Here is a 24,681-nt window from a genome sequence, read left to right as displayed (position 1 = left end):
AAAATTGAGACAAGAATGAAATAAAAAAGAATGTAGTTAGAAATAAATATACTTGGGACATTTAAAAGCAGCAAATGATTTTAAATGCCTGTGTTTATTGCCAGTGCAAATAAAACTGAAGATTGTGATTACTGCATTTTTAAAGAATTGAAGAAGGTATAGACAAGGAATTAAAAATAATACCAAGAACTGAATTCATAATGGTCAGGTTAAATTTCACTGCTGTACTGGAATGCTCTCAGGCACAGCTTGATAAACAATTGCTTTCAGTGTGCTTCCTGAGTTCCTGCTAACCAAAAGCATGTTTTTACCTTCCTCTACTGTGTGACATAGGGTCTGAAATAAGACCTAGTATTCTAGGCTAAAACCACAGAGTGCTAGAAGGGTATGGATTATTTCCTAAGAACACAATGGTACTGAGAGCAGGAAGCATACAAAGGGGAGGAAAATTCACTCTTTATACTTTTCCAGAAAAGGTTTTCTAAGAAAGTCTCATTTTCTCCTATCTTAACCTTAACAGTGCAAACTTCATAGGGAGCTTATCCTGATTTTGCAAAACTTAATGTGTATCTTGAGTTCCAAGAACAATGTAAGCCATATATTTATAAAATCTTTATTAAAAATATATATTTAAAATATACATTGTTTTTTTCATAAATTATCTACAAGCCTTTGAGATATGAAATATAACAAAATTTTTTTAACAGATTACAAGGCATTTTAAATACACTTCCCATTACTAACACTCCTTAGAAAAGATACAGGACACTAACTAGAGTTTAACAAAAAATATTTTTTATAGAAACAAGTTATAGTCTATACTACAGAATTACCAAATCCACACCTAATTAAAAGAGAATGAAACAGACCAGTTCTCATTCAACTTCTCCATTAGAAAATAGCAAGTTGATACGGGCTTCTATTTACATACAGCAGCAGCCTCTGCTGGAGAAAGAAAAGTATGCTTCTGTTCCAAAGCATTAGCTCAACCTATTTTGAACTGGAAGAACTAAAAATTTGAGCTACTTCATTTCCTGTTTAACAAAGTAAGCTAAAATTATTATTTTCAAGGTCTTAAAGATGAGCGGGCCTTATCAAGAATATCCTTTCTGATTTTTGGATAAGATGGATATGCTTCAAGAACCTGTAAAAAGAAAAAAAGCAAAAGAACTTGTAATTGACTATTGAGAACTAAGGAGCTATAAAACTTCCTATAAAGGAGCATTTACAGTTGAAATTTCATTGTATTAATACTGTGACTACAACACTTTTGGAGGGTGACATCTTAGATGTAATATGATGACTCATTTATAGATGTTCTCATTAATAGATGAGAACAAGAGAAAACATATGAAAACCACATGCGGAAATTTAACAAAGATAACTGCTTCCTTAATAGATGAGTTGTAGAAAACAATTATGTACCAATGATTTAAAGTACTTTGGTAATTTAGCTACTCATGGTATTTGATAAACTGTTGGAGAGTGATTTTTAACCAGGAGCATATGTCAAATTTACCTGGAGTGATTTTGAAATATACAGATTTCCAGGCTGAGTCCAAAAAATGAGGAGATACTCATTTTGCCCCAATGATACTAGGGACTGACTTAGTGGTGCTCCACCACTAAGCTATATCCTACTCTTTTTTTTTAATATTTATTTTTTACTTATCTTTATTTTATTTTATTTTTATGTGGTGCTGAGGATTGAACCCAGGGCCTCGTGTGTGCTTGTCGTGCATTCTACCTCTGAGCCACAATCCCAGCCCCATATCCCAGTCTTTTTAATATCTTTTTTTTGAGACAAAGATAACTGCTTCTTTAATAGATGAGTTGCAGAAAACAATTATGTACCCATAATTTAAAGTACTTTTGTAATTTGCCCAGCTGGTCTTTAACTTGAGATCTTCTTGCCTCAGCTTTCTGAGTAGCAAGGATTAAATCTGTGCTACCATACTCAGGTGAGATATTAATGTTTTAAAAAAGATAACTCCATGAATAATTCCAATGTATAACTTTAATGTACAACCTTAACCCTAATGAGGAACACTGAAGTATAGGCTCAGTAATTAAACACAAGCCTCAAGGCCAAGTATTTACTAAAATGATGCTGATACACAGCTTTCAGATAAGGGACATCAAAAATTAAAAAACAAAAAACTTTTTCTAAGGAACTTTTCTTGGAGCTGTTTGCAATGTTTAATAAAATGGCTTACATAGAAAATCAAAGGGGCAATGTATGTACAAAGAACTCTGGGACTTCTAAAAGTGAAATTTGCATATTTGTCATTTTAGTAGGGAATGAATTACAGAACTGTAATTATATAACTTGTAACTTAGAGCATACCTATCATTCCTAGTTTATAAATGTGAATTCTCTAATACACAGATTTACACACATTCACAGGAACTTCAACTTAGAACAATGACCCAGAGAATCTATACTACCTTCAAATATCTTCCAACTTCAGCTTCATTTAACGTTTCTTCCACTAGCCTGTCTTTAAATTGACACAAACATTTTACTATTTGAGACCCAATTAAAAACACATGTAATCTTTATTATTTTCTAAATTTTAAATGAGAATCTCTCCAAAATATATTTAATAAGTCATTTAACTAAAAGACTACATTCTCTATTTATATTCTTTCTTTTTTTCTTTTTATTTTTTCGTACTAGGGATTGAACCCAGGGGCAATTAACCACAAAGTTACAGCCTCAGCTTCCCAAGGTGCTGAGATTACAGGTATGCTCCACCAGCCTGCCTCTACTTCTATTCTAGTATAGCTTGAGATCACAATAAAAGTAGGAAGCTTTGAATCTTAAAAAAAAAAAAAAATCAAGAAATCTAAATTTGTTTACCTGGTGACATATGTCAATTGCATCCACATATCTTTTCGCTTTTAAATAATTAAATGCCAGTTTGTATCCTGTTAAGAAACACACACACACACACACAAACACAGAAAAAAAGCATAGTGATATGAATATTGCTAGCATTACTTGTGTGTGTGTGTGTGTGTGTGTGTGTGTGTGTGTGTGCCTCCTTCTCTGTTTGCTTACTTATTAGAGAAGTCCTGATGAAGGGGTGACGGAATACCTTACAGAGAAGTGATATAATGATAGAAGGGGGAATGAAATGAAAGAAGAGCAAGAAGAAAAGAAGGCACAGCTAGAAAAATGGACAACAGTGAATATACTGTGGGGTGAGAAGACCAACATCCCACAAGTTGTATTTCCATTCCTTACTAGAAAAGTCTTATTTATTTCAGGTTAGAGCAGAAACTTATCATAGTTATTCATTTATATAGTGTAGACTCACTGAACACTCCTAGAGTAAGGAATTTTAAATTCTATTAGAAGAGAAACTACATTGTTTAAATAAGTAAATCAATAATTTCTAAACTGAGATAAGTGTTATGAAGTCAAGATCCAAGTCAAGAGTTATAATAAGGCAGTTGAACCAAGGAGGAAGAGGTGCCAGGGGATGTTTCAAATCTGAAGGATGAAGTATAAATTAAGGCAGGCTGGGAATCGAGAACACTTTCAGTTAAAACAGTGGTAAGACACATAGAAGCCAAATAATCTCAGAGAACATGGTGAGAAAACCATGCTGGTGAGCAATACAGAGGAGTGGGGGATTAGTCATCATATGTTCCACATCCATGATTAGTGAGAATTATTATAATCACCGATACTGAGGAATGAAACTGACCCAATTATGTTGTGTGCATGTACAAATATGAAACAACACATTCCACCAACTACAACTATAACTACAAGGCACTGACAAAAAATTCTGGAGAAAAAAGAAAAAAATGTTTGTCTTTTATTGTGGACAAATTAGTAGAAAGCTTTAAGGCATTCTTAAATGGTTGTTGCTGTTCTGTAACAATGCTATAAAAATAAGAAAACTAATGAGAGGATAACTAACAGTAGCTATGTACTTGGTAAGTAAGATATAAAACACTGTAAAATAATAAGTAATCATAAATATATCACTTTACATCTTTGAAATATGAAGCAGGAAATATAAATGCTGCTCATGTCTCTTAACAAAAATATCAATATAATTTATAAAATTTCAAACAAACATTTGAAAAGAATTCCTGGTTAATATAATCATACAGTTGTAAAAAGAAATAGGAATGAACTAAAATTCAATATGTCATGCACATATCTTAAATTCACACATACACCGCCCCTCATACACACAATACTGCCACATATGAAAACAAGAAGTTTCAAAGAAGTAAACTCAAAGTTATTATCAAATAATCCTAAAATGAACTAATACACAGTGACATTTAAAAGGAAATCAATTTAAGATGTCATACCAACCATCATTTACATGGTAATTTAAGTTTTAGTTTGTGGCCTCTGACTAGCTTTAGACAAATTGCTTGAGCTGCCAGTTTCAAGTTTCCTCATCCATAAAATGGGGAAAACAACTCCTCCTTCTCTTAGAATAATTTTAAAATTCAACTGGTACACTTATTATAAAACACTTAATATTTTTAAAGTACCACATAAATATTAACATTTTTTTCCTGTAAAAGCACTGAATTATAATTACAGAGTCTTAACTTTGGAAGAAAACTTGATAGATCATCTAGTGCGAAAACGTTTCAGGAAATAAAGGATTAGAAAGAACAAGGAACAAGGAAGGTGTACAATGCAGCTGCATTACACCTGTCAAATACATAAGAACTCAACTATGTGACATCTGGAGAAAAGAACAGCACAGAAAACAACATAGTTGAGCATCTCTCAGTTCCTCGTGTCCTTTCTTTTTCCTTTTAAAAAATGTTCTTATTGTATATGTCAATATAAGATGCATAACATTTTATACAAATATGTGTATATAATATACAATATATAATATTTCCCCCTTTTTTTGGCGTGGGTGGGTGGTGGTACTAGGGATTGAACCCAGGGCTTTGTGCATGCTAGGCAAGCACTCTACCAACTAAATATTTCCCCTTTCTCTCTCTTTCTCAGTCTCTGTCTATCTCTATATAAACGTGTGTGTAAATATGATTACTACAACCACACAAATCCTATTCATCCTGTTGTTGCCTTTCACAGTAATAATAATCAATTCTGAAATCTATGGAAAGAGGATAAACAAGATTTTAAAGGTTTCTTGATAACTGAAAAAATGAAATACATTGTTCATATGAACAGGTGTTTGGAGTACTGAAAGCAATACCAATCATAAGGAAGAACCTAAAGAATAAATTGAGAGTTTATGAGAAAACACACTAAAGCAAAGCTGGAAGAACAAATAACAATCGTCAACAAAACACAATGCAGTGAAAAAGACAGTGAGTTGGATTCTCTGTATTTACTGAAGCTTTTCAAGGAACAGAATTAGATAAATAATTAAACTGCTAGATGCAATCCCTCTGTTGGAATAATATGTCAAAATCACATGTTTTAAGGATATTTAAAAAGTTCTTATTTTGCAAACTATTTTGTAAGATACATATTATCTGGGAATGAAAAATACTGTAAAAATCATTATCTGCTTTATGCAAATCTAATAAAAAGACCAGACCCCAGAAAAAATACAAAGTGAAGGAAGACCTGAACGAATGGCAGTTTGTGTGAGGATGACAAGACCACAAATTAGACACTGCAACATGGTTGCCCAAAACACTGATGCCATGTTGGGTTGAATTAGCAGCTAGAAAATGCCTAATCAGAAGAAAAACATACCTTCACCATACCACAACTAGAAAAATTAGATTTGAGAACAAGTTCATTTATGACACAATAAGTCAGAGGGGTATGTGCAAATCAAACAGCATTTTCCACAACCCATCCTCTAAATCTCAGTTTTCCTCCTCCTCCTCCACTTCCTCCTCCTCTTCCTCTTCAACCCTCCCCTCCTTCTCCTTCTCCTTTTTCTTCTTCACAAGTGTTTCAAAGAATAATTTGGTAATATTATTTTAGAGCTTTGAAAGGACAGAAACGAGGAAGGTAAGACTTAAAATCAAGTCAGTGGACAAGTAATTGATCATGGTTTGGAGAGGAGCCTTAGGAGAGACATGACGAAGTTTCCAACTAAAGGGTTGTTACAGGTTAGAGGGAAAGGATTACGGATTGTTCCAGAGAATAGATCTGGGCAATTTGAATGAAACATATTCTAGGTCACTAAGAACAAAAAGGACAGCGTGGGCTAAGCTCCCTCACAATGCAGGATTAGGTTAGTCACTAAGTATATTTCAGATATTTCTCATAGTAGACTATCATTCCTCAAATAAACACTATACAAATGCTGGAGCTAAATGATGTTTCTCAGAAGAAAAGCAACATCTTATGGGCAAATAACTGTGGGAAATATGGCATTTCTGTGATATCTGTTACAATGCACATGCATGTTTAAAGGCTTTGAGAATAACTATAGTCAAGAAACATGGATGGCTTGATTAAATGCAATGTTTGCCTAACCGATTGATAATGGGACACTTTTTTTGGGGGAGGGGGCACAGCATTACTGTTTTCAAAATAGCAGAGATTTAAAGAAGAGAAAAGGGTAAAATTAGACTAAATGTCCTCTATGATGACTAAGTACAAGTTTGGACCTCAAGAAATTCTACTTAACTAGTTATCTGAAGATAATAATTTATTATAAATACAAAATATATTCTCAGAAAGATTGACAATGAAAGTCGGCTCTTGGTATATTTTGTTCTGAAAAACAAAACAAAACAAACAAAAAAACCTCCATTGTACTTAAATGAAGATTTATAAATAAAGGAGTTTTCCAGTGAAAATCTAGTGCCTATTTTGTAAACTCACCTACTGCTGGATTTGTCTGATTGCCACGTTTCCATGCAATCTCATAGTTTAAGGCAGCATCTGTATATCCTTGCTCTTTTTCCATAATATATCCCATGTATTCATAAGCTTTGCAGCAAGACTAAAGAAAAATGAAAGATACATTAATAGATTAAACCTGAAACCACTAAGATTTCATGAGATGTTTATGAGTGTAGAGATCAATCATAATAACCCATTTAAATGGTACATAAAACAAGGCTTTCAGCCTCAACTATGCAATTACATAATGGAACTTAAGATATTCTGATGCCAAATCCCCATCCCACATCTTTCAGAATGAGAATTTTAAAAACAAAATCAGAAAAATATATCAGGGTATGTATATTTTATGAATATACATGTACATTATTTTTTTTTCTTCTTTTTCCACATTTTTTACTTGTGAATGATAGTTGTACATATTGATAGGATCTTTTTGTTACATATTTGTACATGCACACAATATGACTTGCCCAATATCACTCCCCAGCACGTTCCTCCTCCTTCCCCTTTTCCGATCCCTTTATCCCTTTCCTCTACTGGTCTCTGTCTGGTTTTTAGGAGATCCACCTTACCTTCCTTTTCCTTTTTCCTTTCTAGTTTTTGCCCATGAGAGAAAACATATGACCCTGGACCTCTGAGTTTGACTTATTTTGCTTAACATGATGGCCTCTAGTTCCATCCATTTTCCTGAAAATGCCATAATTTCATTTTTCTTTATGGCTGAACAAAACTCCATTTTGAATATGTACCTCATTTTCTTTTATCTATTCATCCATTGATGGACCCCTAGGCTGGTTCCATAGTTTGCTGTTGTGAATTGTGCTGCTATAAACATGGGCATGCATGCATCACTATATAAGATGACTTTAATTCTTCAGGACAAATACCGAGGAGTAGCATAGCTGGGTTATACATGTACATTATTCATTATAAATAATTTCAATACATATAAATGCAGAAATAAGAGTATAGTGAACTCCATGAACCTATAACTTACTTTGAAAAACTGACGTAATTAATATTGTCTCACCTGTATCCCACACACTTGTGCTTCTATATTATCAGGAAAAAATCCCCTCAGATATTATATCATTTCATCAATACATGTTAGTATGCCTTTCTATAAAATAAGGGCTTTCTTTAACATAACCATACAGCATGGCACATGATGATTAAGGTAGCAACTCCTTAATTGCCACAGAACTAGTCAGTATTCAAATTGCAAACTGTCTCAATATAATTTTTAAAACAATTTGTAGTTTGTTAAAATGATCCATAGAAGGCTCACATACTGAGACTAGATGAAATGTCGCCTAATTCTTTTTTTTAATCTGTAGATGTCTTTTGCTGTCTCTTTCTGCTCTTTTCTTTTGATTAAATATTAGTACACACTAACAAGAATACTTTACCCTGAAGTTTCTCTTAACTCAGATTAAGTTGAGTGCATTCTTGAGGTGTTTATATGAGTCTATGTCATTGACATTCCCTGGAAACTGTAATGAGATCCAAAGATTTGGTTTGAATATTTTATATTCAAATATTTATATATCAAATGAAATTATTATAATTTTAATTTCCTGACTTTAATAATAGAAATTTCATCAATATTTTTATTAAAACCCTAGTCCATTAAGAATATATATAAAAATATGATAATAAGGATATAATCTTTCTCTTTTGATTCAGAATCCACTATAGCTTGGCATAGTCCTGTCAAATTCTGTCCATTTAACATTTTAATACTTTGATTATTTATTTGCTTTTTAAAATTGCATAGAATTATTAGTTATCTTTATTACTATTTTTCTTATCACATCCCAGTCCTATCATAAATGTTGTGTTCGTTCATCTTGAGACACAGAATGTCTGATTCTTCCTCTTTTTTGTGATATTAACCATTCATAAATGCATCATAGTTGAAAATGGTGATATTCTATCAGTCTTCTTCATTTATTAACTGGAAAATGTCTATAATGAGAAATGTCTCCTTATCTACTATTTGGTAACCTAATGATTTATACAGATATATATGTGTGTGTGTGTGTGTGTATATATATATATATATATATATATATATATATATATATATATATATATTTAAATTTTATTTATTTAGTGCAAAAAACATAAGATTAATACTTACTTATATCTTTCCCTGCCAGGTTTAGGGACAATAGTTTATTAGTATACTTCAGTGATACCTAACCATATTTTTTTTTCTTATTTTTATGAAGACATGGCATATTTGATATTTCAATCCACTGCAGTAAGCATTCCTTTTGGTACTTGCAGCACCCACCTTTGGTTACTGGGCATGTCTTTGACTTGGTTTCTAAGAACCTGACATCAACCTTGATAGATTCCTTACCATCTGGTATAACAATACGATCTAGTTTTATTTTGTACATTTCCTGCCCCATACCTGGATGACTTCCATTTTTTAATTATGTGATCCAAGGTTCTTAAGCTTTAGCTCCTGAATTCATGATTCAAATACACTCATGCCTAATCAGCATGGCTAAACAAAGTTTCTAAAGCAATTATCATATTCAGTTTTGTAAGTTATTATTGGTAGTGTTCCAGCAAATAAATTTATCTGAAGAGAAAACCTTAATTCCCACACAATCTTGCTTAAACCTAAACTAAGCATGTGAGCTTCAACTCTTCTGTACTTTAGATTTTTAAAGCTTATTAATGAGTATTCTCTGTTTTCAAGGCCAATTTAACTTAAAATTGATGTAAACGATTATTTAGAATTGTTTATAGGTTGATAAATGGGTAGTTTTTTTTTAGGTTTTTAAGTTCCTAAGAAAATATCTTACCAGTGCTAGGTAATCACAATTCCTCTATGAAAAACAAATGATCCATTTCATAACCTCATTTGTTTGAAGAGAAAAAATTAATGGTGATTAAAATTTTGAAGAAATTGGTATAAATCTGTGAAGATAAATATTCTTAAATTTCTAGGCCAAGTTCAATTGTTTTTCAGCAAATAACATAAATCTAAACTTTATAAAACCGTCATAATAAGACATCTCATCTTTTCTGCATGATTAAATTCCAAAATATTAGTGGAGAAGTTCATATTCTACAGACTTGAAGATTTTCAATTTTGTACCTAAAGATAAGGACTTTTTATTTAATTGAATCAAAAGGTGACAAGACTTTCCCCCACTACATATTATGCATAGTGGATTCTAATACTGTGGAAATGACATGCAGCTGCAGTAAATTCATCAAGAGTATTTCTTAATAGGAGGGACATACGCCCACAATTAATGTTCTGCAATTTTCATTAGTTCTTGGATGAGATTGGTAATCACAGGAAAATGCTTGACATTCCAAAAACATTTTGTGTAAGTAGGGCATCACCACAGCTGAAACGTGAAGCTGCATAAATCTCTTTTTTCTCTTTTAGTTTTCAAGGGCAAATGGATTCTTTCTTATTATTAATGTTTATTTCCTGACTGTGGTAACAATCAACATATAGTATTCAAAAAATACTCAAGAATCACAAGAAATAGACCAACACTATAATACACAACAAAGGTGAATAATTATTTTTCACTGTTTTAACACCTACTTTATTGTGATGCAGGCACCGTTTTAATAGTTCTTCTGCCATGTCATATTTTGCTGACTGAATATAAATATCAGCAAGCAACAGCCAACTTTTCTCAAAATCATCAGCATCAATAGGATTCCAAGTCATTTTTGCAATCCGCTTCAGCTGGTTTCTAGCTTTCGGAATCTGTTTCAAGATCATATGAGCTGTTGCCATTCCCAAAAGTGCTGGAAGATTATCCTTCTGTAAGAAAAGAAAACATTAGACTGCTAGACACACAACATAAATATCCTTTGTTTAAAGGAAAAACACTTAGAAAGCAGAAAATTCTATACAGACCTGGTCTGTAGACTCTACCTGGATCTATCCCAGATAACTGTGATTATCATTACTATTTAATACATCAAGTAATCTCAAGCTACTAGGAAAAACCTTGATCAGGCACTGTATGGTGGAAATAATTCAGTGTCTATGCAGATGCCAAAACCTCATAATTCCAGCAATCAGTTTGAATTGACTTTTAATGGAATCGACTAGCTATTTTGGTTTTGTATGGAAACAGAAAAAGATAAAACCTTTGAAATATAATATTCACTGAGCAGTTTTTATTTCAGATTTAACATTTACCTCCTTAGTTCTTTAACTTATCAAACAGGGATAAGAAAAAGACTTACATGTAAACGATAGTTTACCTATCCTGACTTCCATTACTTTTTCCCTTCTTTCTTGTTTGATTGATTTCAAAGTCAGAAAATGTCACTCCGTGAATCCAAAAGGTTAGTAAGAATTGCTTAAAATGGAGGCCAGAAGATAGCTATATAAAAAGCTAATTTAGATAAACAATAATGTTTACATTCCTGATTAAGGGAGGGGTGCTTCAATTAATTTCCTTCCTTCCTCTCTCCCTCCATCCCTCTCTCCTTCCTTGCTTTCTATTTCCTTCTTCCTCCCTCCCTCTCTCTCTCTTTCTTTTGGTTGTAGGGATCTAGGGATAGAAGCCAGGGGCTCCTAACCAGGAACCACATTCCCAGCCCTTTTGTATTTTAATTTTGACACAGGGTCTCGCTAAATTGCTGAGGCTGACTTTGAACTTGTGATCCTCCAGTTTCAGCTTTACCAGCCACTAGGATTATAGCCATGTGCCTCTGCTTCCAGGAGGAGGGTGCTTCTTAAATTTCAGCAGAGGGATTATGATACTTTTTAGAAAGGGTAAGGTCTTAACTTTAAATTTACAAATTAATTAGAAATCAGAATATCATGACAATACTAAATATTCCCTGTAAGACTGCAAATTTGGGTAACTAATAAGGAGTACTGCAAAATTACATTACTTTGATAAAACTTGCAATATCCAACATTGGTGGTGGATGGCAGTCAAAATTTAATTTTTTAATTAATTGCAAACAGAAGGGCAATTTATTAGGGCTTGATGAAAGCAATAGGAATATAAAACTTTCTTGGCAGTAATTCCATGTTTATTAATGAACTTCCAATAAGGAATTCTGACACAGATAATGAATGGCAAAACAGTTTAATTTGAATGCTAAATCCAACCAATTGGTAGTAGAATTGAAGACATATGGAACATTGTCAATTTCATTAACCTTCAATCCACTCACCCAGGTGGGTTGGGAGAGGGAGAAAAGGAGACCTGTTATGTATTTGTCAGCCATTTCCTAAGATGGTCTGAGAAGGGCCCTGCAAAAAGACCCTACCCCAATTCACATGCATAAAAATATCCCATAATACTTAATTAAAGTAAGTCTCTGATTTCAAAACCACTTGCCTTGAGCTACATTAGAATGAGCCAGTTCTTCACAGTTTGATTAAATGCAAACCATAGTTGTTCCCCGCATTAGACCAGGCGATATGGCATTTTTTGTTTTGTTTTCCTTTGGCACTGAGGATTGAACCCAGGGCCTTGCATGTGCTGGGCAAGTACTCTACCACTGAATTGCACCCAGCTCCATGGAGTCTTTTTCTGATATAGACAACCTAAAACTTTAGCCAGCTTCCTTCTTCCAGTCTTAATCCACTCAGAGGATAAGATTCGAGTGAGGGCAACACAAATTGCTTATGACCAACATGCTCTGTGGTTCAAGATAATGCAATATAAGCAAGTGGATATGGCTCAGCTTGGGTTAACTTATCTTCCCCCATTTACTCCATGACTTCCTATGACGTACCTCTGAGTGACACACAGTGTTCTGAATATACTTCATTCATGCTTTTCTGCCTCCCCACTTTTGCTCATATTTCCCTCTTCATTTAGAAGACACTCAGTCCATTTGTGCCTATGAAAATGTTATATTTTTCTGGTTCTTCAAATTATAACTGTTTCTTAAATCATACCTTCTCCACAAAAGGGTAACTGAATTCTCCTACTGTCACCTACAGACAGTGCTCTTATTTGCAACTCTAGGATAGAATACATTGGCTTTGTATTTCAGTAATTATAGTTGGTATGCTTGTCTCATTTTCTGTAATTTAAGAGAAACTTGAAAAAAGGAACCATACATTATTTATATGTGTGATTCCCACTATGCTTAGCATCCATTGGCTGCTTGATGAATATTCATTATCTTGAATATGTAACCTATGAATTAAAAGAAAAAATGCGAGATGAGGCCTAATGTTTATGAAATTTCAGCTCATCACCCATCATTATTATTTGGATATTATGGTCAGTAAACAGATTTGGTAAATTTCTAATCTCACAGGTAAAGATGATAAAAAATTATGCAGTCTCATCAACACAGAAAACTGGCATAGGCTGTGTAGAAAACAGATGTAATGTCATTCACTGTTTTTTGCTTCTCTCTCTTAAACTTCACAGTAGAAATAATGGACTTCCTTAAAATAACTCATTATTGTATGACAGAATACCATTCCACAAGAGTCAGTAGCTACGATACCTTACTAGAAAATGTGTTTTATCATATCCTTACAGATTTTCATAGATTTACATGATTATGCTATTTCCCTTCATTCAGTAATTCATCCGTTTGCTATAAAAGCCAATTCAACAGAGCCCAATCCTTGAGAATACTACTTTAATGCCTGCAGAAGAGCTCTGCTGTATGGTATTATTGCTATTGATGCTACCTTGCCGTTTCTGTTCCTAAAGCTGCTTCCTAGATATACTCAATCACAACAGGTATTGTAGGTCTCTCATAGCCTTGACATCTCCATCTTCTCCAGGGTGCTGAAGGTGGGAGAAAGGACCATTCTTGGGGTTCATACAGTCTATTGCTACCACTGTGTCTTTTGAACCATAAGAAAACACATCAAAATTTGATATATGCTCTGAGAGACACAAAATTATGAGCTTTTGGTGGTCTACACATTGCTAAGTGGAAGATCAAACACAAAATCCTATGAACATACTTAGAAGTAGGTATGACCAACTGCTGGTCAGGTAAGTATCTAGAATTCCTTCCTTAGTAGTACTGAGTGGGGAATACAAGATCAGAGTTAAAAAAAAAAAAATGGGGTTGAGTGGGATGAAAAAGAAGAAAACTCTGATCTGATCTAATAATACTAACATAATAATAAAAAGACTGCAAGAGGTTACTTCAGTCTTACTAAAGACCAATGTTATGATTTGCATGAATTAATTATAAACAATCAGTATTGTTCTCATTTAGAAGTAGAATTGGAAAAGTTCCGTTATGAAGTGAAAAGGCAAAGTGGCAAGGCAGCTAGGTGTTTATTTTCACTTTGTAAGTTAACACAGATGACATCTGCAACACAGAAAATTCAGAAGATAAGCCATTTCCTTAAGAATTGACTTTTGCCGTTTGGAGGACTTTTCCTTCTGTAGACTACAATAATCCAGTAGTGATAAATATATCAATAACATATCAAAGCAATTAAGTGTCTCTTCTGGATCAAAGGCACACTATGTTTGATTAAGAAAAATCTTCAGAAAATAAACAACTCATCACACACATATTTCTATACTATTAAGAAATAATAACATATAAAGTTGTAAAAGAAAACTACCAACCTCAGATGCTGCTATTTTGGTGAAGGTATTTAATGCTTGCTCAACATTAGATTTCTGTTTGGTAGCCAACAGGCAATAGTTTTCCATTATGCGAAGTTGTATGTGCCCGTGTACCGTATGAGGTTTTAGTTCTTTAAGGAGTTTTTCTGCTGTTCTCACTGCTAATTGCACAGATTCTTGCTTCTCAGTTGAATTACTGAATACAATTAAAAATAAATCGATTATGTCCATCACTTATAAAATTCAATGAAATTAGAAAGAGATTTAGGATACACTAGCTTCTCTTTTTATAATTTAAAAGTAATCATTTGTGAAGCATGTCATTCAACCATTTCTAATACAAAGTAATACACATCTATCAGTATATTTTTAAAAATAAAATTAATATCCCCTCGATAAAAAAAAATTAAATGCTCTAGAAAACAAAAAATTAGACAATTAGACAATATTCATATTGAAAATGTTCACTTCACCTAATGTTAAGCTAGGATAAAAGCAGAATCATATAATTATCAAATGGTGTTCCCTACTCAGAGAGTGAAATTAAAGAAAGGAAGAGGGAAAGGGGCCAGGTACTATATTTCATTCAATCTATGTTGAAAGCATTTACCTACAGGTAAACTGAGACTTCAAAAAAGTGAAATGATTTGTCAAAAGTCACACAAGGAGGCAAATTTTAGATTTAAGTTTTTCAGACATCTAAAGTCTATTCTATATCCTTACCATGTTAACTATCAGACTCTCAGAAATTATACGTGTTGAAAAGTTGTAATTTTATATTCAATAACAATTTGAATATTTGAAGGCAAGTTTCTGGCACATATATGTATGTGTGCATATATACAGCAATTAAAGGAGATATATTTATGTGTATATGTCATATATCATTTAAGAAAGGAAATATTGATATATAAATCAAAAGAGGAAATCAAATTCTCAAAGTCCAATCACTGATCTTTCCCTCAAGACTTTACTTTTATCTTGCTTACAACATTTCACACTGCTGCATACCTTTTTCAAAGTTATTCTCCTTAAGAATTAACTTATGAATTAATTTAAGCTTCTATAATACTGTGCAGGTTTGGTTCTTTTCCCACTGCACTGTTTGCCCTTTCCTGACCTCCTTCCTCCCTGAAACTTCTTAAATGTTAACATGTCCATAATTTAGTTCTCGAATCTGTTACTATATCCTACTTGCAAAGAAGACATTCATGGAGTTCCAACTAGCCACCCTGTGCAATACATCCTTCCAAATCTCTATCTCCAGCATTGACCTCTCTGAGTTCTAGTTTTGTATTTTTCATCTACTTGCTGAAGAGCTCCACTTGGGAAGCCTATCATTTCATAAAAGAATGCTACTTCAACCTTCCTAAGACAAACAAAAAACAAACATGCCATTTCCCTGCTCTAAAATTTCAATGTTCTCTTTAATCCAGATGTTAACATTTGTCATTGGAACATCTCAGAAGTCCAGTTCTATTTTTTTCCCTATTCCCCTACACACCCTCACTTGACTACTTAGGTATTATTACAACTTCAATGAACTCCTACAATACTTAATATCCATTTTTACCCATGTCAGTTGTGATGAAGATGGAATGATTTCAGGTATTGTGTTATATCCAAAGTAAATTATATGCTACTAAAAATAGAATTATCTCCTTACATGGTCTTTACCTCCTTATACATTCCTCACCAAGGCCTTGCCCAATTCTGAGAGAAGCAGCAACAAACATAGTGTGATAGAAATATCACTATTTCTCATAAGTATACCCCAGTGACTAATAACAGGAGCTTTGGGCCAGGTAGTCCACAGTCTGAATCTTGCTCCATTTATGCCAAATATCACTAGAGAAGCCAATTCTAGATTGTTTCATAATAGTGTTCTACGGAATAAATGAGATAATGCATACAAAGTGTAAAGCACAGGGTTTGGTAATAAACTACCATTTATCGGGTACTTACTCTTCTTGTGTGGACAATTTTCCATCATTGTAAAATTCAATCTTTCTCATTTTCTATAGAGTGACTAGGGAAGTGCCTTTATAACATGTCTATTCTGATTTAGGAAGCCTGGCACTTCCTTTCTGTTATAACATGTCTATTATGATTTAGGAAGCCTTTCACTTCCTTTTGTTCCATTAAAATTGTCATTTTTAACTATGATTTATTCATCTGACCTTTCCTTAGTGCTATCCTAGGTTTTAGCTCTATTTTATAAAGTATTTCTGCTTATTATCTACAATAACTGTTTAAAAGTTGTCAAAAGATAATGTGTCAAACACTACTCACCCCAGGTCTCCATCCAGATTTTCGAATACTTCACCTCCAACAGTTTCATTGTCTGGATTCAAACAGATTTCTATCATATTGTACAGTGCATTTTGGCCCCACTCACTATCTTTCCGAGCTTTATTAAAATGTCGAAGGGCATCATTTGGTTCTCCAGTAAACCTTATTAGATGTTAAAAACAAAATCTTATTTTAATCACTGACTATAAAATTCAGAGTATTTGTCTGGTAAATAAAACTATTAGCATATTTTAAAATGTATCTTTAATACCAAAAAGCTCATTCTACTTTACCTACAATGAGAAAAAACTACCATGTAGAATTTATTTTGCCAGTAGACTTACCAAAGATATAGTCCTTTACAGTACTGAAATCCTGGCTCCAGTTTTGCTCTAGAGTTACGTTTCTCAGCCATTACAAAAAACCTTGGAACATCTTCAAGTTTTCCACATCTTCTTAGGAGATCAATCAAACGAGAAAAAGTCATATAATTATCTAGAAACAAAAAAATACTTCAAATAAGGATAATATTTCCTAACTTTTATTCTGATGGTTATTATCCTACTTTATTAATGTTTGATTAATATGAAATATAATTTAAATAAAAGTAAAGTAATAAAGTAAAGGTGATATAATCCCTAAAGAAACTATACTTCCAACTGGTTGATCTATCAAATGACATAAATTGGGCTGGGCTGATCATAATAAGAGAATGATCTAAATAGGGACATCTAAAAAAAAGTTTATTTGTTGTTATTTACTTTTCAATTGTTCTAGAGACCAAAAGCCTTAGAGAAATAATTTTTGTAGTAATCTAGACACTTAATTCTGAAATTCAGGAGGACTAATTTGACCCCATAAGGCAACTCAACTATCCATTTCTAAAACTCTCTTGCCTACTCACTACAGCTGGAAACAGGTAAGAAAGAAGTCTAATTATGTAAGAAACAGTCTACTATGCCAATTCTGAAAACATTTGTGGTAGACAATTAGAAATTTTACTCAAGACTTTAATATGTATATGTATCAAACATATCAGAAACTAGTTTACCATACAACCTAACGTCTAAAGACATATTTTAATTCTATCTCCTTTTACGAAAAAATAATTTATTTTTTTGTTTCAGGTATAATTTTCTGGCAGATTCCTATAAAGGCATTTCCTCCCAATCTCATGTAGTTCTCTTTTATTAGTAGCATAATAAGCTTTGAAAATAATCTAATAAATTTTTTATTAGTTTTATTTATTTACACTTATTAGATGGACACTTGAAAAAATAAGAACAATTTAGAAAATACAGAGAATGCAGAAGATAATACAGAGAAAACAAATCACTTATATTCCCACAAGATGGAAATTATCACATTCTCGTGCACTAAATTTCATATATTTGTAAAAATAAACCTATAAATATTAAATTTACATTTATACAAAATTATTCTTTGCTTACATATCTAAAAAATTTGACCGACACTTGGGAATTTGATTTTGATTCAAAATTATATAGTAAAATTTCTCAACTGTCATTAAATAGTTTTGAAAGACATGACTTCAATGACTGCAAAACAGTCTATTTTATTAATAATACACATTTTATTTATTTCTTTATAGTTGAGATTTTTAGGTGTTTGAGAGTGTTCAAGTTTCAGTTAACACAGGCCTCATTTTAGACGATTTGTAAAAACACTTGTCTAAGGTATTTGGTCACTTGTAGTTAAGTCCCTAGGATTAAAACAGAAACACATATAAAATCCCGCTTGAAAGCAATTTATCCTTGATTCTACTTTCCAAAACAAGACAAGGTACAAGCTAATTCAGCAAGTCACTTCCGATCCAAAATGTAGGGCATACAGATACCACAGCAGCATTATTTGCAAGAGTTGAAACACAAAAAAATCACATAGACTGTAAAAATTTACATAAAATTTTGTATTTTTAATAACTTGGTATTTTACAGTATTTCACTGATCCATTCAACCAGTAAGCATTAACTTTATACCATATATGTGACTGGCATTGTGTCTGACACAGGGAATATAAGATGAATGTGTGATTCTTGCAAAGTCTGAAAATAAATGGAGAAGACAGTATCTATGTACATATTTTTAGCAAGATAACTGTGCAAGATAACTGTACATGAAAAAGAGGAATGATAATGGCATTCAGGATTAGGGTGACCAACTTACCACAGTTTGCCTGGAACTTTCCTTTATCATGGAAAGTCCTGAATCTAGGAAACCACAATACGTGGTCATCCTACTCAGCAACCATTATGCATCTGCTAATGCAAGTGGTGGCCCTGGAATGCCAGGTGTTTTCTCCAAGAGGAATACATTTTAGATTATGTGTTGAGAAAGACAGAATAAATAGAAAGATCAGTAAAGTAGAGAAAAGGAAATGGGGTGTAAAGAGGGAGGACTGCTAGGATAAGGGTAAGTATTGGGGACTTAACTGGAACAAATTATATTCTATGCATGTATAACTATGTCAAAATGAACCCTAATGTATTGTATAACTATTATGAACCAATACAAAAATAAAATAAACGATAACAACAGAAAAGAATAAGGGGGGCAAAATACGATATTGGCAAAAGGACAAATCCATACTTGGAAGTATAATTGCACATCATTTGGTATTGTAGGAGTACAAAATCTTTACATTGAATTTACAAATAATTGATTTTATATTTGATTATAAACAGTCCAAAACAGCCAGTCCACTATGCCAATTTATGCTGATGCCAAATAACAGAAACTTAGGTGAAAGAAACCCCCAGGACACATGATAATGTCTTTAAATCTTATAAAACCATAACATATGAGGAAAATATTGATAAGAACAGCTTAAGAAAATTCACAAGGAAATAGAGATGCTCTAAAGAAACAAGGTGAGATCATTCACTCAAAGGAAATACTGTGGAATGGGAACAGCTTGCAAGAGATCAAAATACTATGTGTATTTCCATTCAATGTCAGCTCAGAGAAGGAAAACAAAACAGTGTCAAGATTTAAGGTAGAAATAGCAGGAAAGAAAAGAAGACAGGCCTGTAGGAAAAGGGAGGTTTGGGTAAGGTGGGTGGGAGAATACTGATTAATTTAAAGTGGGGCGATGTCCAGGCATGGCTATATGTTGGTTAGGAAAAAAAATGATGATGGAAGGAGTGAGAGAGGGAGCTGCAGGAGCAAACCCCTTTGGCAGGTGAGGGGCAGTGTCCAGTGCATACAGGGAAAAGCTAGTGGTAAGTGGGGTCACAATGTGGCAATGACACAGACTAGATAATGGATGGATTTGGTGACGGGGAATGGAGCTCTTTTCTAGTTGGTTATATATTCTTAATCAAATATGTGTCAGGGTTTTTAGATGAAGGTAAGGAATACAGGTGTTGGGAGGTTAAATGAGACAGAAGAATTCATGAAAAGTAGCCGAAAGCAGGTAAATTCATTAGAGAGACACAGTAGGAGTACCCGACTGACCACTTAAGATTTGTGGTCACTATTGAGACCATTTCAGTGTTGCATTTTCTTCACGGCCATTTCAACTACTCAAGACCATATATGGAATAATCAGAGTCAGATTCATTCAGGGTGGCTGTTTTTCCAAGAGTTTACCAGCTAAGAGGAGAAAAGAGAAAGAAGTTTGACTGCATTAGAAAAATATATGGACGATGATTAATTACCTGGTTTGCGTTCTAAAAGCTGCTGTAAATGAAACACTGCTTGTTCGTAGTCCTGTTTTCTGAACATAAGATCAGCCATCATCTATAAAGATAAAGTTCGTTCTAAAAACATTGCCATGTTTTTCACAAAGCATATTCTTCTAAGACTGAAAACTAAGAAAATACCTATGAAAACTATAAGGAGGAGTAAAGTTTTACAAAAACTTCATTTTTGAAGTTCAAGTATGCCTTGGGCAGACTGGCTTGAAAAATCAGTACAACATAAGTTAATCAAGGACGCAAAACAGATTGCTCTGTTCACAAAACTGTATTTTTAGCATAAAATATGTTTCCAAGTGGTGGTTTCAAAAACAGAAATGGAAGGGAATGAAGTATGCTATGTACTATTGTAGGAAATATGCCTCATAGGAGTTGGCTAAAATGACAATTACAAGATTAAAAACAAGACAAAAGAAAGCAAAACTTAAGTCATAAATATCTCAAAGGAAGGTAAAGCAAGGAAGATGTATGGAAATTTTCTAATTGTGTTTCAAAAGGGAAATGACTTGTATTTTTTTTAGTTACAACAATAACTTTGAATAAACCTCACAAAACATTATCCATGCAGCTGTTTGCTCACAATATTTCAACCCAGGTGAAAATAAGAAAGAAAAGCCAAATTTTATTTAAACCAAACCATCCTAAAATGATTACATAAAGTTTTTATTTCTGTAATTTCAAACGTTTCACTGAAACTCTTAAATTAATCCAGTATGTCTAAGTAAGTACTTGAAAGTTTTAGCAAATTGTAGCTTTATAAAGAAATAAAAACAAAACAAAACATGTAGCTTTACTATATGAACTGCCTGGCTAAGCATTCCCTTAGGCATAAAGAAATATTATCTCAAGTTATGAACCAGGTTTGCTGTCATGCTTATAAATACGATGCTAATGGTTCTTGGTCTTTATTAGTTAAATGTACTTATGTTGGAAATGCTATTTCTTCCAAAGCCAACATGACCGGGCCTTCCCATCTAGTATTATTTTATGGGGTAAAACTTGAGACTTCCAATTGGAATATAAAACTCAACTCTCTTCACATGGAAATCTCTTGAACTGACCGTTGTAGCAGCTTCGTTGTCCTGGTCATTCTGCAGCAGTAGTGCACACTGCCTCATGCAGGCATCAGGGTCACCTTGGGCTAGGTATAATCGTGCCAGCTCCAACATTATCTAGAAAGCAAAAGGGAAGAGTAGTCAGAAATTGGTTTTGGGATAAAAAGTAAATGAGGAAAATTTTGGATGAGATTGAACTCTAATTGATCAAAGGTTATTGCAATAAAAATGCTAAGCATGGTAGACTAGGAAAACTATGGCAATTCCATATCTATTTTGTCTTCTGAAAACAAAACAAAAAAATTAGATAACAACTCACTTAAAAAGTAGAGAGAGAAAAGGTATTGTGGAAAGAACACTGCCCTTAAAATTAGGAGACGGGTTTCTAGTTCCAGAGTCTCTGACAAAATTAAGTTCAGTCCCTTTTGTTTATTTCAACCTGCTTTCTCATTTGCAAAATAAAAAGGTTTCAATCAGATAATCTCTAAGGTATGCTTCTGAGTTACAACTATGCTCCCACTTCTTTTTACTAACCACTCAAAAAATATATCTGCTGTTTGGTTTAAGCCTTACAAAAGGTGAATTATACCAGTTTTCACAATGTGCCACTTGAGGTCATAGATTTATTCTGATCACTTTTGTATCCTCAGCACCAATATGCAACCCTAATACAGATGGGTACAATAGCTATTTAGTAAACTGAATTGAATCACCTAGGTGCAGATATTTATTTGTGACTAAGAAACTATTTTACAGTGATTATTAAAACATAAATGAATATTAAAAATAATGACCTTGCAGGTTTGCTTTATATGACTTGTTCCATTATAATTTTTAGACTCTAATATTTTAAAAGTATCGTGTATTTTGAAAGTTTTCTAGAAATAATTTTATTTTTTAACTTGTTTTCATTATATTTCTTTGAAATCTTTTAAAATAAGCTTGTAAGGATTTTACATTTGAGAAAATTAGATGACATCTGTAATAAAAGGAACTTAAAATTTTATAAAGGTACTGACCTTGCTATCTGTTTCACAATGAACCAGAGCCTCTCTATAAAACTTAATTGCTTTTTCAGGGTCTCGCTGAGCTACAGAATGTTTTGCAATCTCTGCACAAATTTCAGCTGCTAAATGTTTCTGTGCAGGAACTGCATCTGGCTGTTCCATCTGAACACGTTTTAGTACCCGAGCTTGTAGTTCTCGAGCCTAGGAAGGAAAAATAAGGATAAAAAGCAACTTTAAAAAAAAAGAACCAAGAAAGGAAATGAAAAAATTTTCAACAGCTCACACACAGTATAATTTTATAGAAGATTTATTCAGGCATTATTGGCCTTTGATCTAACAAAGCCTAATCCAAAGAAAATGTCTTATTAAGATCTCAAACATGCCCTTGTTTGTATATGATCCAGCATGCACATAACCTTTTGACGAAAGTGCTATAAAATTACTGAATCTTTTCCATGTTTTAAGGATTCGTAAAGGAAGCTCATTAAAATGGAAATGCAATCATGAAATGAATACTTGGAAAAGATACCTAGATGTTATTATTAAATAATTAAAAATTTTAAATGCTAATAGAATTAATAAAATAGTAAGTATCTGAAATTAAATCAAATATTGGCAGATTCTAGGTAACGAGTACATTTACGTACATTTTTGACAGAAGTTGAATTAGTACAATCTTTTTGGGCTTCCCCCCAGTGAAATATACCAACACCATAAAACTAACCAGGCTGCTGAATTTAGCTGCTCCACTCTCTGACAAGGTAACCATTGTAAAGAAAAATGATCTGTGTTATTTGTTGTAAAAGTAAAACAAAGTATATATAACACTAATAACAAAAAAAGAAGCCCCAAACCCTGGGAACAGGTTAAATGCCCAATTAATTGATGGTATATGTAAATACAGTCCTATACCATGCATAGAAATGTTAAGAGGTGGTGGCTTTTCTTTGGGTAAGAATATCAATAGATTGCTTAACTGGAGGAATATCTGCTTTTCCACCCATACATCTGGTTTTTGGTACACTCAGAGTTTCCTAAATTAAATGAATGAGAACTATGGCTGAGGCCTTTACAAATAAAATTTAACCTTGAGCTACAGAAAATCTTTCATAATGTATTCACTGAAAAAATAGCAAATGCCTCTCATGTGCCCTACATTAGTCTATACAAAGTACCTTTCAAGGAACTCCTGTCAATACACTGCCTGACAATTGGTATTTGATGAATAAAGTTTAAAGCAGGACTTTTTTCTAAGCTGTAAGTTCAGTGGGTCATAACAGCACTATTTTGGACATAAAAAAGGATTAGAAAATGTGACTGTAAACTGCATGTGGTAAAAATTAATACTGTCTCATAAAATGTTTTTTCTTGTGTTCAAGAAAGATTATTGCTAACTTTTACAATTATCTGGTACAATAACCATGTTAGCACTTATTGTCAACATTTGCTTTTCCTTTCCTCTGTTTTATAATATATACATTTTTATAATTCCTTCAAGCACTTAGAAGGAAGTATAGAGATAAGATGTTTTATAATCCTTATCATCATAATATGGTTGCTAACAGCCTACGTATTAAGAGACCTCTGAGGGACGTCAAGTGAAATCTGAAAAATTACTTCTCAATTTTCTCTGTTTTAATAGCTTTATTTTATATATCTTAATAAAGACCACCTCAAAATAAAACATATCAATTAAAGAATATCATATTACTTTTCAAATGATGAATACAAAATTATGAAAATATTGGAAGAATATTAAGTGAAAAATAAAGCAAATGTAATCTGCACATAGTAATTACAACTATGTAGTTAAGTACATATAAAATTATAAAGTAATACAATTTGTAATGTTTTATGTCATAGAGTTCCTTTATTTCTGATTTATTTAGATTTTTATTTTCATAGAAAATTTAGTAAATGCATTCTCCCCCTATAATTGTTCCTAGAATTAAAGAGTTAAAATAATCTGTGATTTTCTTTCAGGTCTCACCACAGGTTTTAGATGGTTCCCATGATCTTGCCTCTTGATACTCACATCCTTTATAATGTCTTACCCTGTGTGCAGGTGGGGCACAGAACTTGTTTGTAACCAAGAAAATGTGACAAATGTAACAGGATGTCACTTCCATGATTTTGGTATATTATATAAGACTTTGTCTTGCTAGTCGACTGGTCCTAGAGATTTTCTCCCTTGATGGCCTT

General features: G+C 32.9%; 1 protein-coding gene across 3 annotated transcripts in view; it reads right to left on the bottom strand.

Annotated features, from left to right (window-relative positions):
- Nucleotides 1-677: 677 nt before the first annotated feature.
- Nucleotides 678-24,681, bottom strand: part of Ttc21b (tetratricopeptide repeat domain 21B) — a 69,755-nt gene continuing 45,751 nt past the window's right edge. The window contains exons 20-29 of one of the 3 annotated variants that reach the window (XM_076865822.2): nucleotides 22,492-22,680; nucleotides 21,479-21,589; nucleotides 20,379-20,460; nucleotides 17,043-17,193; nucleotides 16,699-16,860; nucleotides 14,407-14,602; nucleotides 10,416-10,640; nucleotides 6,809-6,929; nucleotides 2,864-2,931; nucleotides 678-1,144 (exon numbers count right to left, since the gene is read on the bottom strand). In XM_076865822.2, the coding sequence (XP_076721937.2) occupies nucleotides 1,067-1,144; nucleotides 2,864-2,931; nucleotides 6,809-6,929; nucleotides 10,416-10,640; nucleotides 14,407-14,602; nucleotides 16,699-16,860; nucleotides 17,043-17,193; nucleotides 20,379-20,460; nucleotides 21,479-21,589; nucleotides 22,492-22,680 (1,383 nt within the window). In that variant the 3' untranslated portion in view covers nucleotides 678-1,066. Of the gene's footprint in view, nucleotides 1,145-2,758; nucleotides 2,932-6,808; nucleotides 6,930-10,415; nucleotides 10,641-14,406; nucleotides 14,603-16,698; nucleotides 16,861-17,042; nucleotides 17,194-20,378; nucleotides 20,461-21,478; nucleotides 21,590-22,491; nucleotides 22,681-24,681 lie in introns of those variants that run through there. The other 2 variants (XM_076865824.2, XM_077110246.1) reach the window with 2 other exon arrangements.

The sequence above is a fragment of the Callospermophilus lateralis genome, chromosome 9 (assembly GCF_048772815.1).
Source record: "Callospermophilus lateralis isolate mCalLat2 chromosome 9, mCalLat2.hap1, whole genome shotgun sequence".
NCBI lineage: Eukaryota > Metazoa > Chordata > Mammalia > Rodentia > Sciuridae > Callospermophilus > Callospermophilus lateralis.
The sequence above is the reverse complement of the archived record's forward strand: the minus strand, read 5'-3'. Positions and strand labels throughout refer to the sequence as shown.